We start from the raw sequence: 13,765 nt of genomic DNA, 5'->3' as shown, positions 1-13,765 counted from the left end.
TCCGCCCACAGCCATCATGCAAAACGCTTCATTCACTCCAAGGCCCCGGAGCTCGGCTTCTAGTTAGAATCCTGGCTGGCTGCGTTTGACCCGTGAGGATGACGGATGCATCGGAGACCAGGCCCCCCTCCCTGCCCCCTCCCCACTTCCGCTTCCCTTGGTCTGAGTAGAGATGCATTAATCCGCTGCTTTAACCCATCCCGCCCTCCCTGGGGCTCTTCTGATGGTCTGTGTGCGTTTGCTCCATCTCCTGCCAGCTCACCACGGTGAGGGCGGGTGGTGGCCATGGGCCTCTGTGTCTGGGCACAGTGGCGGCCAATGGCAGGTTGAAGGAGACCCCGGGTCTGATCTGCGCCGGCCTGAGAGGCTCCCCGGGCCAGCGGCCTTCAGCAGGGTTTGCTTTGTAAAGTCGGGACAGGCCAGTGTGCGCATCCTTGGGACGATCGGAGTCCCTCTGAGTAACCGTGGGCAGGGGCAGCTGATGGCAGCAAGGGCCTCCTTCCTACTGGGGACCTGGTTTCCTGCCACCTTCAAGCAGCGGGTAGTATGTAGAGAGAGTCTCCACAAAGGAGAAGGAGCCCAGTACAGGTGACTCAGCCTGGAGCAGTTCTGGTCCTGAGAGGCGTGGAGCTGGGGTGGCTGGAAGAGGCCATGTGGCTTCCCCTCACCGGGGTCCAGGGGACCCCCCATCCTAGGCAGCCCCAACCATCAGCCGTGGGAGGAATCTCTGTGTGGGGGACAGGGGGAGCAGGCCCGGTGGGAAAGCAGGGGGGTCTTTCAGCAGTGGGACTTGTCTTTCTTTTTTCTCTGCTCTGACAAAATAAACACTGACGCTGTATCTGCTGAGAGGATGCCCTCCAGCCCTTAGGGTGACCGGCAAACACACTGTCCACTCGGCGCCGAAGCCCTAGGCTCCCACAGTCCCTCCGCCCCCTGCCCTGAACCCGAGCAGCTGGCCCGACCCTTCAAGTCCAGAAAAGGCTCAAGGACCCCCTTGGACTGCGGGGCCTCCCGCCCGACACCTGGGGGTCTCCCCACCCCTCTATCCAGTCGGAGCCTGGGAGTGCCTCCCCACCCCCATGCTTGCTCCATCCCTCGCTCACGTAACCCCCTGCTGTCCTCCCTGCAGCCCATGACAGACCTGGACACAAAGATCCAAGAAAAGGCCATGAAGGTGGACATGGACATCTGCCGCCGAATCGATATCACGGCCAAGCTGTGCGATGTCGCACAGCAGCGGAACTCGGAAGACGTGTCCAAGATCTTCCAGGTGACTAGGGCTGCCCTGCTCACCAGCTGCCACTCCCAGCCGCCCACCGCCCTCCACCCCTGCCTGGCCACCCAACCCCCGTTTTCCTCGCACCCTGCCCACGCCCCTTCCCCCTACGAGGTAGCGTTTGCCCAACCCTCTGGCCTCCCCAGGAGAACGTAGAATCAGGGACGCATAGACTCATAGGCACGTCTGACTCCACCATCAAGGCTGACCGCTTCATCCAGTGGCTGAGGACACCGCTCACCCGGGCGGGGCGGTGGGTGTGACAGGCTCCAGGAAGGACATGGCAGAGCTGGGAGTAGGACTCAGGTCTCTGGACCCTCCAGGGCTCAGTCCATCCATCCACCCTGGGTCCACTGCCCTGCTTCCTGCCTCTTCCTCTGGGAGCCGGAGCTGGGTACAAATGCCATGGTCGGGGAGCCCTGGCCAGGCTTTGGGAGCGCTGGGTGAGCTGGCCTGAGCCCTGGTCCACGAGCCTCAGAATTCAGAAGAGGGGCTGTTGACTCTTTTTCAGTCCCACATCGAGACTCACTCCACCCCCCCTCCCCCCATCCAACCAGCAAGCGTGTGTGTCCCAAGCGAAGGCGGTGGGTTAGCACTGGCAAATGTCCTCCAGGGAGGGCCTGGGGGCTGGTCCAGCTGCCCAAAGGGCGTGCGTCATTCTCTGAAGGCTGCTTCTTGAGTTTTGGGTTGTGGTTTGGCTTTTGCTTGAGCCCAGGGCAGTATGGCGTGTTGTCGCTTTAAGTATGTGACTTTGAATGGAGTGGGGTGAGGTCTGGGCTTCCCTGGGGCCCATTGTCCACCTCGTGCCTTCTTGCTGCCCCTTTGCGGGGAAGCAAGGGACCATCTCAGCCTTCATCTGGTTTGTCGTGTCTTGTCTGCTTGGAGTGGAGGAAGCTTGTTGAACCTGGGGCTGCCTGCCTGTCAACTTTGCATGGGAGCAGGAGGGCTCTGGGAAGCGTGGAGCCGTCTGCGCCTCTGTAAGGGGTTCTCCGTCTCTCTGGCTGCCTCTGAGACATACCAGGCGACTCAGTGCCCCAGTCTGGCCCGCTCTTCTCCCCACATGATGGGGCTGCCTCTCTGGTGAAGGGGTGAGCTGAGCCAGCCCAACCACCAGGCGTCCCAGGGCAGGGAAGGGTCCAGGCCATCTGTTCCTCCATCCTGCATGTCTCCCCACCTCATGCTTCCTGCTAACGCCGCCTGCTTCTTAGAGGACCCGGCATCTTTCCAAGCAGTGGCTGCCCCAGCCATGCTCCATCCATCCTGTGGGACGCCGGCTCCCTTCCCCGTCCACTCCGCCCTCCATCCCAGCAGAGCCTCCCAGTGACCTTGATCTTTTCCTTTCCGGGTCAGGTGGTCCCTAAAAAGAAAGAGCGTAAGGTGGCTTCGGACGATGACATCTCTGAGCAGGACGGGGAGGTGAACCGGTTCTCAGATGACGAGGTCGGCTCCATGAACATCACAGACGAGATGAAACGCATGTTTAACCAGCTGTGAGTATCCCTGCTGCCTGGGGGCTCCTCTCCGTTTCCCCAGGTTGGGCAGGGCTGGGGTGGCAAACTGGTGACCTGGGCCGGAAGTAGCCTGCAGATGTTTTGTTTGGCCAGCACGGTGCTCTGAAAGAATTTGGATTCGGAGTTTCACATTTTCAGAAAGGGTCAAATTGGTAATGGTGGTCATATTTGTGGGCAATTCTATTTTTTTTAATTGAGATAATATAACTGACGTGTAACATTCTGTTAGTTTCAGATATGCAACATCATGTTTTGGTATTTGTATATGTTGTAAACTGCTCACCACAATAAGTCTAGTTAACATCCATCACCATACAAAGTTACAATTTTTTTTTCCCTTGGGCTGAGCTGCTGCCCAGGTTAGTGGCAGAGTTGGGCTGGGTATGGTCCGTGGTGGGCTGGAGCTGGCTCGCACCAGCTTGTGAAAGCTGATTGTACGCATGTCTGCCCACTCCAGGTTTAGCGATGGCACATCAGTAGCTTAATATTTGCCACGATGGGAAATTGTCAGGTGCTACCAATCTGGGCAGCCCTCTCCCACCCCTGCGGACAGCCGATTTACCAGAACCTGGCTGGGTACAGTCATCTGGGGCAGGGATGCGTTGTAGCCTTGGTGTACCCAGTGCTATACTTGCAATCCTGATCCATCTTTGGCTCTAATCCGTAGAGTATCCCGGTGTGGGCTTGGGGAGGGTAGGGGTGCAGCTGTGGGCATTGGCTGACTCATCTAAGGGCCTTGAGTCAGAGAGCAGGCTGGGACCGGGTCTCTGGAGTCCACCTTTCTCCCTGCCCCACTGGCCTGCTCTTGCCTGCTCTCTCCCCTGAGCCCTGAGGACTCAGCTTTTGCCCAGGACTGGAGTCCTCCCTCTCCACCCCTACCTCCCCCACCCCTTGCGTCTGAGTCTCAGGGCCCAGCACACTTTCTGGCCTGATGTCCGTTCTCTGGAGTCCTGAGTTTCCAGCAGCAGGGCTGGCTGGATTCGAGTGCTTGCCTCTGGTGAGCCATCACCGACCTTCCAGGCCCCTCCAGGAGGGCACCTCCTATTAGCAGGTGCTCCTGCCATCATACTCATTTCAAAAGCTAGGGGCACAGGCCTCTCCTAATGCTTCCTACAGTGCTCGGGACTGGCCTAACATGGTAGAGTCCCAAGATCACTCTGCCCAGCCCCTTCATTGCACAGGTGAGGCTCAGAGAGGGCTGGGCAAGTTGGGACAGAGCCGGGCCCCTGACTACCGGTCCAGCACTGTCTTCGTGCTCAGAAGAGATTTCCCTCTTCTGTTTCCTTGCCACACCATCCCCACCCTGGTGACTTGTCAGGAAGACGGGAATCGGACCTGGGTGGGATGGGTTTGCCCAGCACTTACCTCTACTTGCTGTTCCCTTGAAACAAGCATTGAGATGGGGCTGTGTTTGGGACTTTGCTGTTTTGAGGGTGACAAGGAGATTCCTAGACTCTCGATTCATCTTTCACCATCTCCCCCCACACCCAGTTCTCATAGTCTCATCTTTCGTTGATGAGAGGGGCTTTGGAAGAGAACCCTTGGTCGGGTCTAGGTTTTCTGAACGTTGCTGTGGGCATTTCTGAGTGTAGGGCAGGGTTGTATGCCCCAGAGACCCAGGCTGGGTTCATTTGGTTGAATTAAAGGGCTTCTTTGAAGAAATTGTTGTCCCTGGTTTTCATAAAGTCACCAGGAATCCATAGGCTGCCCAGGAAGTGGGGTGAGCTAAAAAGCTGTGCTCCCAGGTGTATGAAAGGGCTTTCTTTCCAATGCTGCTAAAATGGGCACCTGAGCGTTGACAGGTCTGAACTGGGTTCAGTATCCAATTAGGTTGATCTGGTTGTAAAGTTGCCTAGTTCAAAAAAAAAACGGCCAACCTCTGATCACCCCTCCACCCTTGTAGTTCTAGCCGAGGCCACGCAGACGGCACCAGGGCAGGGCCCTGGCCCCCTCCCGCTGACATCTCCGCGGGCTACGGGCTGAGACCCAAGCCAGAGCCCCCACCGCCCCGGGCCAGCTCCTCTGAACTCCTTGAATAATGCACCCGTGTCAGGGCTGTTTTGTTTTGATCAAAATCAGTTGCTTGGGCTTCAGGCCGAGAAGGGGAGAAATTTGCTACTTTCTCTGCACAGTGGCCAACCCTCCTGCTCAGCCCTGCCCTCCAGATCTGGGGGGAGGGGCGCGCCCTTTCTCTTGTGCAGGCAGCTTCCTATCCTTTCCAGTTCCCCATTACTCAGCTGGGGTTTCCTTCTTGTCCCAGCCGCTGGGAAGGAAGTGAGGTCAGCAGTCTAGTATGTGAGGTGGTGATGGGTCGACGACGCTTGACCCAGGGGCTCGCCCCGGAACTGTCTTGCTGGGGGGGTGGGGTGGGGGATGGGCAGCGCCTCACCCTGCAGCCCTGCCCCAGCTCTGGTCCCTGGGTGCAGGGAGCCACCTGCAGGCTCCCGCAGGAACCGCTTCTTGGTGGGGAACCTGGCTCCCGGGGGTGCTCTTGGGCTCTGCCCGGTGGCTCCAGCCTGGTCCACTGTCAGCAGGTTGGGAGCAGTGCCCTGTAGGATCCAGAAAGTAGTTGAAGGAGTGAGCGTGGGCAGTGGGGAGAGCCCTGGGATGGGAATCAGGACATGGGACCCACATCTTCCTCTGCAGCTGATTCACTGGGTCAAGCAGTTTAACTCCTGCAGGCCTCAGCCTTCCCATCTGAATAATGGGCATATTGGGCTGAATGATTTTTACAGTCCCCTCCAGTTGGGGTAACCTGTACACCTCCAGAACCCCTTCAGTCCCAGGCACACCTGTATGGTCCATCACCCTACTTCCAGTTCTAGTGAATAGGGAAGCCCAGAAATCACTCAGGCTTTGCATTCAAATCTGATTTCCAGCATGTATTATTCTAGAAGTCCACCTAATCCCTCTGAGCCTCAATTTCCTTACCTGTAAAATGGGACTAACAATCATGCTCACCTCACAGGATTGTTGTGAGGATGGAATGAATTGCATTTTAATACATGCATGGTGGCCTGTCCCGTGCCCAGCACATAATAGGTGCTTGGTGATGTTTTGATGGGCAGGAAAAAGCCATAGGAAACAGAAAGATCTGGCTTTCAGCCCTAGTTTCTTTTTTTTTTTTTTTTTTTTTAATTTTTATTGGAGTATAGTTGATTTACAATGTTGTGTTAGTTTCAGGTACACAGCGAAGTGAATCTGTTATACATATACATATATCCACTCTTTTAGATTCTTTTCCCATATAGGCCATTACGAAGTATTGAGTAGAGTTCCCTGTGCTATACAGTAGGTTCTTATTAATTATCTATTTTATATATAGTAGTGTGTATATGTTAATCCCAATCTTCCAATTTATCTCTCCCTCCCTTACCCCCTGGTAACCATAGTTTGTTTTCTACATCTGTGACTCTATTTCTGTTTTGTAGATAAGTCCATTTGTACCCTTTTTTTTAGATTCCACATATAAGCGATATCATAGGATATTTGTCTTTCTCTGACTTACTTCACTCAGTATGACAATCTCTAGGTCCATCCATGTTGCTACAAATGGCATTATTTTGTTCTTTTTTATCAGCCCTAGTTTCTGGTACAGCCTAGCTTAGTGTGGCTTTGGACAAGTGAATTATTCTTTCTGAGCTGCAGTTTCCTCATCTGTAAAATGGGAATAATAATAATACCCACCTTTCCAAGTTGCAGAAAAGGTTATATGAATCACCTCAGGCATAGCAGGGGCTCCAGGAATGAGTTATTAAATGAAAGGAAAACAGTCACAAGATTGGACTCGGGAGGAAAATATCTTTAGTCTCCATTAATGAAAGCCTGGCATCTTTAGGAATATACATTTTAAATTGTATAAATAATATGTAAATAAACTCTGCATTTGAAAAGAGTTAAACTCCAAGGAGAAGGCATGTGTCCCCTTTGGCCACCGCCCCTGCCTTTTTGGATGGCCACCTGGCAGGAGCCCAATCATCAGGGCAGTGTCCCTTGCTCTCCCCTGTCCAGGCCCCTGGAGCCTGGCTCTGTTCACTCATGCCCTCCTGTGTCCCCCCCAACAGGCGGGAGACCTTTGATTTCGACGATGACTGTGACAGCCTGACGTGGGAGGAGAATGAAGACACACTTCTGCTCTGGGAGGACTTCACCAACTGCAATCCGAGCATTGACCTGCAGGGCGAGGTGAGCCGGGCATGGCTTCTTAGAGGCTGGGAGGTAGGCGCCGGGAGCACCTCCTTTCCACGATCCCGCATCCCCCACTCTTTCCCCGCAGCCCTCACCGCCCAGCTAAGTTGTCCCCTCTGTTCTGTTTCCCCAGCAAGAGGAAAACCTGGGCAACTTGATCCATGAGACTGAATCCTTCTTCAAGACGAGAGACAAGGAGTACCAGGAGACCATAGGCCAGATCGAGGTGAGGCGTTAGCTTGTTCACATCACCCGGTTGTGACCCCCGAGACTCACGGTGATTAGGTGCCCGTGTGGACAGGGGCTGGGAGAGCGAGGCAGACACAGGATCGGAAGTCAGGCGATCTGCTGATTCCCTGCCTAGTGCTGGGCAAGTCACACCCCTCTTAGGGCCTCAGTTTCCTAATCTGTGAAATGGGGTTGGTGATCCATGTTTGCCCCAGAGAGGTTTTTTTTTAAAGTTACTGACTGAGATGATGATCTCAAAATAATGAGAACTGACATTTGAGTGACATCAAGTGACACTGGGCACTCAGCCCTTTAAAAATACACCCTCCATGGTATCCGCATACCCTATGTATGTACCTAGAGGGACCTGGGTGCCTCCACGCTATGCAGTAGGTACTGTGTGCCCCATTTTACAGAGGAGGAGATGAGGTTAAAAGAGGCCAAGTGACTTGCCCAAGGCCCCCCAGCCAGGAACCAGCCTGTAAGCCCAGTTCTCCCAGCTCTGGAGCCTGTGTGCTGGGCCACATCTATCAGTGAGAGTCACTGCTGTTGTCACGCTGGAGAAAGAGAAGGCCAGCTCCTTTCCTGGGGGATGTATCACTTGGTAGAGGAGAAGGGTCAGAAACACGAGAGACTTCAGGACTTTTCTAATCCAGTCCACATAAAGGACTGCGGGGATGCCGGACAGGGTGGAGTTGCTAGGGCTGCCCCAGTGGTTGCTAAGCAACCATTCACCTTCCAGCAGAAGTGGTTCTAGGGGCCCTGCACCAGTATGTAGAGAGCAGAGAGCAGAGGGAGGGCCCTGAGGGCGTGGTGTCCTGGGGTGGCCCCGATGCTGCCACCGCCACTGAGGATGGGAGGTTGCTGAGTGGTCTGCCATGAGGGAGGATGCCTTGGCCTCCCCTTTATGCCATGTTGGTTCCTCTCAGCTGGAGCTGGCCACGGCCAAGAGCGACATGAACCGACACTTGCATGAGTACATGGAGATGTGCAGCATGAAGCGGGGCCTGGACGTGCAGATGGAGACCTGCCGCCGGCTCATCAAAGGCTCCGCAGACAGGTACCCGGCCTTGTCCTCCCTGGCAATGCAGTGGTGGCATCCTTGGGGTGGGTGGCGGGATTTGTGGGGCTGCAACTTATAGCCTGGTGGTTTCACCTGCCCAGGCCATTGGTCCATCCGTCCATCCACCTGTCTGTGCATCCGATGACTATTAGCCTCCTACTGTGTGCTAATGCCTTAACACATCTAATCTCACGTGACTGCTCACAACAACCCTGTCCCCATTGATTCAACAGCTACTGTTGAAGGCTTGCTCTGTGCAAAGCCATGGGGATACAGTGATGAGCAGAACATTCGCAGCCCCGGCCCTCCTGGAGCCCACGCCCCACTTCCTGCTGAGCTGGTGGGTGGAGGAGGTGGCCGGGGCTCACCTGTGTCCTTAGGAAGCCATTTTCCTTCCTTTCCCGTCTTCCAACGCAAGGCCATATGGGACTGTCCCCGGGAGACTGACATGCATCAGGCCTCTTTTATTTGCTGGGGGACACCAGAACCAAGACAGAGCCCCTGCCCTCAAGGAACACTCAGCCTTTCAGGGAAGACAGATATGCTAATAATAAAATGAGATAATACACATAAAATGCTTGGCATGAAGCACAGATATATTAATTATAATTGTTTCTCTTATCATGACGATATTCTTGCAGGCTGTTGTTTGGGCTGTAAGAGAGGGAGAGGCAGGGGGAAGTTGCGTGTGTGTGGCCCTGGGCTTATTAGCATGTCACCTTTAGCTCATTGATTCCCAGAAGCCACTGTTGTTTTTTCCATTGTTTGGATGGAGGAGCGGGCCCGTAGGCAGGGAAAATAGGTTGCGCCAGGCCCCCCAGCTCAGCAGTGATAAAGTGAGAATTCAAAACCAGTGCTATTAACCACTGTCCTGTGTGGCCTCCCTTTGGGCTCTGAGTTAATTGTCCAGACGTGTGTTAGGTGATGGGAATGTAAAAACTGAACTTGACCCGTGGTTTCTGCTCCCAAGGAGCTCTCAGCACCAAGCAATTAGAGAGGCGGGTGCAGGGCCTCCCAATAGGTCTCCATAGCCACGTTCAACTCCTGGGCTTTGAAGATTCTAAGGCACGTGGTGCAAGGGCGGGCCTCGGGGCAGGATCCCCCTCTGAGGCTAGGTTTTCCAGGAATGGCTGCTCCGTCTTTCCAGCTCTTTGAATCCCTTCAGAGGTCCTCAGGCTGCCCTCTGATGTCCCCCATTCTCTTGTGCCTTCCAGGAATTCACCGTCCCCTAGCTCCATGGCCAGCAGCGACTCAGGAAGTACAGACGAGATCCAGGATGAGTTTGAGCGGGAGGCGGATGTGGAGCCCATGGTCAGCTGATGACTGATGTCCCCCAGCCCGTGCCTGGTGGTCTTGGTGATGGGGCCTCTGCCCGCCTCTCCCCACGGGGCCAGGAAGTGGGGCTCCAGCCCTCGCCACGCAGACTTCCTATGCCCTCCCTTCTCTGGAGGCCCCAACGGACCGCTGCTTCCTTCCTTCCCTCCGCCCACCACCAACCAGTGCCCCTTCTCCATCCACCCACCCAAGGAATGGTGCTGTCAATTTCTATTGTTCTCCACATTACAAATGCAGACTTCTGTCCGGACGATGCAGTGTTAACTGTGCCTTTTCCCTTAAGCTGAGCCACTTTGAGCTCCAAAGAATTATTCCTAGCAGGTGTTTTTATACAAAACTCTAAGGTGAGGGTGCGGGGTGGGGGGGGCCCTGGCGTGGTACAATGCCGTTTTCTACCCTCCCACCTGCTCCTCTGATTGGCCATAAGCTCTGCCCTCCCTCCTCTGCTGGAGTTGGACTTGGGATGGCCCACCTCCCCCCAGGAAGGAGCTGTTTGCCTTTTCGAGCTTTCCAGGCCTGGGTGGGGGAATTCCTGAGGGTTTTTCACTTACTGAAAGAGAGAAAAGATGGAAGGAGGGAGGGAAGACAAATTTTTCTTTTCTTTCTGGATCGAGTGGCAAAGCAGAGGGCCAAGGCACTGTGGGGGAAGGCGGAACCTCACTGTGTTTAAACTACTATGCAAAAAACAAAACAAAAAAAAAAGCAGCTTGCCTTATACCATTGTGGAAAGTAGGCCCTCTCCTAGATCCCTGGTTTTCCCCTGGAGCTGGGAGGGAGGCAGAAGCTAGGGCGATCTCTCTCGCAACCTCTGAGGGTGAGCACTGACTTGGGAGGGAGTTTGGTCAAGGTCGTTAGCGAGGCCTGGGCCCCGTAAGGCCCTCGGCCACCTGACTGCTTGCTTTCTTGGGACCTCTGTGGGTTGGGGTTGGGGAGCGGGTCTTTTATTGCCCTGATGACTTGATGTTTTTCCCAGCCAACAGTAAGGGGTTATAGATCTGTAATTTCTCTGTGAGAAAGTCTGGAGGGGGCCAGGCCTGGTATCTACCCCCTCCACCTCGGAGCTGGGTCGGTACCGCCCGCCGCCATCTTGGTTCTCCACTGTGCCGCGGTGGCCCACTCTTTGGCCACTGGCAGGCATTGGGAAGGGAAGGGGAGGGAGCCAGCGGGGGCTGCTGGCAGAGAGGAGGTGGTGAGAGTAGGAGCTCGAGTAAGAACCGTCCTTGTTCTGCTCATGGACATAAGCTCACCTTTTTCCATAATTCCCTGATTGAGCAGTTGGGGAGTTCAGCTGAGCCATATCTCCCCAGACTTGAGAGGGCCTGAGTCAAAGGGCACTGTGTGGCGGCCACCCCCAGATCTCAGCTTGGAGCCAGCAGAGCCAGCTTTGCTCGTTTTTTAAATTTCTTTTTGGACCCACTACTGTGGGTGTGATTGCTGATTTTTGTTTTGGTTGGCCCAGGAGCTCCCCCTGGAGGTCAGAGGAGCAAAATGTGCCCAAGGCCCAGAGCTCCTTGCTACCCACTGCTTGTGTCTGCAGGCAGAGGGGGAAATCTGGCCTTGTGTAGATCAGGCCCCCTGTCTTTCCTCCCAGGGTACCAGTGATCTGTAAGGACCTCCTCTCTCTTCCGTTTTCCCCCACCTGTTTTGCAGTCTTAAAATCATTGTACATAATATTCATATTATATAAATATATATATATATATGGAGAGAGAGGAGATTGTTAGTGATTGTGTGTAATTTTATTTATCAGAACTTGGTGGCCTTTATTGTGAGTTTTTTCCTTTTTTGTTGTTGTTGTTGTGGAGGAACCTCCTGCTGTTTCCCTGTGAAAGTCTGGCTGAAAGTCTTCCATTCCCAGAATCTCTTATTAGCCAAATAGTCCCTTGTTGGGTACGTGGAGGGACGAGGTTTTGGAGGAGAGATCACCCCTTCTCCTCCTCCTCACTGACCCTTGTTCTCAAGGTTACAGGGTTCAAACATATCAGATTATTATTGTCGTTATTGTTATTGTTGTTTTAGTTTTAGTTTTATTTTAACCAAAGGTTATCAGAGCCAGTTGGGCTTGGACCTCAGCTGCTGAAAAGATTTTCCGTTTCTGGGAGGCCGGGAAACTGGCCGCCTCTCTGGCCTCCTCTGCCCAGGGTGAGGGAGGCATTGAATGCCGTGGACAGGTAGGCAGAGTGGAGGCCTGCCCCAGGTTTTTCCTCAAGGTGGTGGGAGGGTGACAGACCTATCTTTAGAGTTAAGACAGTTAGGCAACAATGTAAGTATTTGGGGGTAACTAAGGTTACCATGGTGATTGCTGTCCAATGGTATTATTTTTGCTTTCCCCCTTGGATACATAGAATATTTGTCTCTGGGGACTAGCGTACTCTGAATTTATCTGAGGAGTATGGAAATGGCAGGAGCCAGAGTCAGATGCTGGCCAGAAAGATCCGTCTTGCTGGTTTTCAATAGCTGTTCTTGCTGGGGAGCAAGGACTTGGGGCTGTTGGATGGGGGGACAGCAAGAGTGTTAGTGACCTGCCTTCAGGGTGCGGTCCTGGTTTTGGCCTGGCTGCCTCCCTCCCCACCAAGTTCTTTTTTGAGTTAGTTGCCAGTGGGCCCCGCTTGTACCCTTGCCATGGGCCCACAGCTTGCCGAGAAAGACCCCAACGCTCGCTGGGGCAGCACCAGGTCCAGTTGGGATGAACTGGTCCATCCTTTGTAAAGATGTAAATACTGAATTTTGGTTTTCTATTTCTCAGCCCAGTGTCATATTGACATTGGTATTTTAGAATTGGTCTCAGATGGGCTCTCCTGTGCTGCCCTCTCTCACTCTCCTATTTTGGGGGGTTTTATAAAAAGAGAGGATTGGGGAGGGACAGGGAGAATAGCTTCCTTTGGGCTCCCTGTTTGTGGAACACACACACACACACACACACACACACACTTCTCTGAGACTCTGAACAGGGAAAAAAATGATTGGCAAGTAAACACATTTTGTTTTCTTGTGGCAGTATGTCTAGAGGTCTCTGACAGGCCTGTCCATCATGGACTTAGCTCTATGGATGTAGCTCAGATGACCTTTGGAGAATCAAACCACTTTGGCTTGGGATGGGGGAGAGGGTGTGGGGCAGGGGATCATGTAAGGTGTAACTTAAGCTAAATGTAATCTATTTATAAAGCAAGAGACTCTCATCTATTTTTATGAAAGGAAAGTTTTTTTTTTTAAATCTAGGGTAGGCAGTTATGGTAGCCCAGCATTTTTCTGTGGACAGATGCATGTTGCTGCTGGATTTAATATAATCAGTACCCCTCACCTGTCTCCGCATCCTCACCACCTACTCATCCACACCCACGAGCGGCTTCAGCAGAGTGTAGGTCACCCCTCACCTCATTTCCTTGTCCCTTGATCCCCCAGCTCCTTGGTCCTTTGAAGTCCAGGGGGCTGGGCACTTGTGGGAGTGGGTGGGCAGTGGGGAATTCAGAACGGAGGTGGGTGGTGGGAGGGAAAGGGGGCACTAGGTAGGGGACAAGCTCTGCTTCAGAGGGTGGGCTCCGATTAGTTGCTCAAACTCTGGTCTGCCAAGATCCATTGCCAAGTCAGCTGTGTTTGGAGAGAGCTGAGAAGCAGTAGGGTGTGGGTGGCAATGGGCTGTTGGTTCATGGAGCCCACAGCTTCCTTGGGGCCTGGGCCTCAGTGGGTCCAAGGTTGTCAGGCAGCTGGAGCAGGAGTGCAAATGCCATGAGATGCCTACAGCCCAGCCCTGGCTGTGCCAACCCCAGGCCAAGGCCTGGGATGTAGTCCTTGCTGTGCTCTTCCAGGGACCTGGATGAGGAACTAGGGTGCTGGGAGCTTCCTGGGTCCTCCACCTTGAGACACTAAGCTCTGGTTCTAGAAGGGCACTCTCCTAGAGTGAGGAGTCTGGAAGCAGCCAGGTGGGTGTCGGTAAAGGCAGATTCTCCCTGGAAGGGAATTTTCCATGAGTGGAAGATTTCCAGGCTCAGGGTGGGCTGCGTGTTAGTCTCAGGCTAAATCCCTCACCATTCCCTCTGCCAAGCCCTCAAAGAGATAAGGCAAAGGCAACCCCACCCACAGACCCCTTCGTGGACATTTTAGCATCTACCTGATTTTTAGCCCCATCCAGGGAGACTTTCTATCCTGAAGTCCCATCCCACCCCA

General features: G+C 53.9%; 1 protein-coding gene across 2 annotated transcripts in view; it reads left to right on the top strand.

The window, feature by feature from the left end:
* The window catches only part of IFFO2 (intermediate filament family orphan 2), a 48,546-nt gene extending 35,479 nt beyond the window's left edge, over positions 1 to 13,067 (top strand). Inside the window, exons 4-9 of one of the 2 annotated variants that reach the window (XM_059914959.1) lie at positions 1,130 to 1,270; positions 2,627 to 2,766; positions 6,852 to 6,972; positions 7,109 to 7,201; positions 8,133 to 8,263; positions 9,481 to 13,067. In XM_059914959.1, the coding sequence (XP_059770942.1) occupies positions 1,130 to 1,270; positions 2,627 to 2,766; positions 6,852 to 6,972; positions 7,109 to 7,201; positions 8,133 to 8,263; positions 9,481 to 9,586 (732 nt within the window). In that variant the 3' untranslated portion in view covers positions 9,587 to 13,067. The remainder of the gene's footprint in view (positions 1 to 1,129; positions 1,271 to 2,626; positions 2,767 to 6,851; positions 6,973 to 7,108; positions 7,202 to 8,132; positions 8,264 to 9,480) is intronic. The other variant, XM_059914966.1, reaches the window with a different exon arrangement.
* The last annotated feature ends 698 nt before the right edge of the window (positions 13,068 to 13,765 follow it).

The sequence above is a fragment of the Balaenoptera ricei genome, chromosome 1, assembly GCF_028023285.1.
Source record: "Balaenoptera ricei isolate mBalRic1 chromosome 1, mBalRic1.hap2, whole genome shotgun sequence".
NCBI lineage: Eukaryota > Metazoa > Chordata > Mammalia > Artiodactyla > Balaenopteridae > Balaenoptera > Balaenoptera ricei.
Note: the sequence above shows the minus strand (reverse complement) of the source record. Positions and strands in the feature narration are given on the sequence as shown.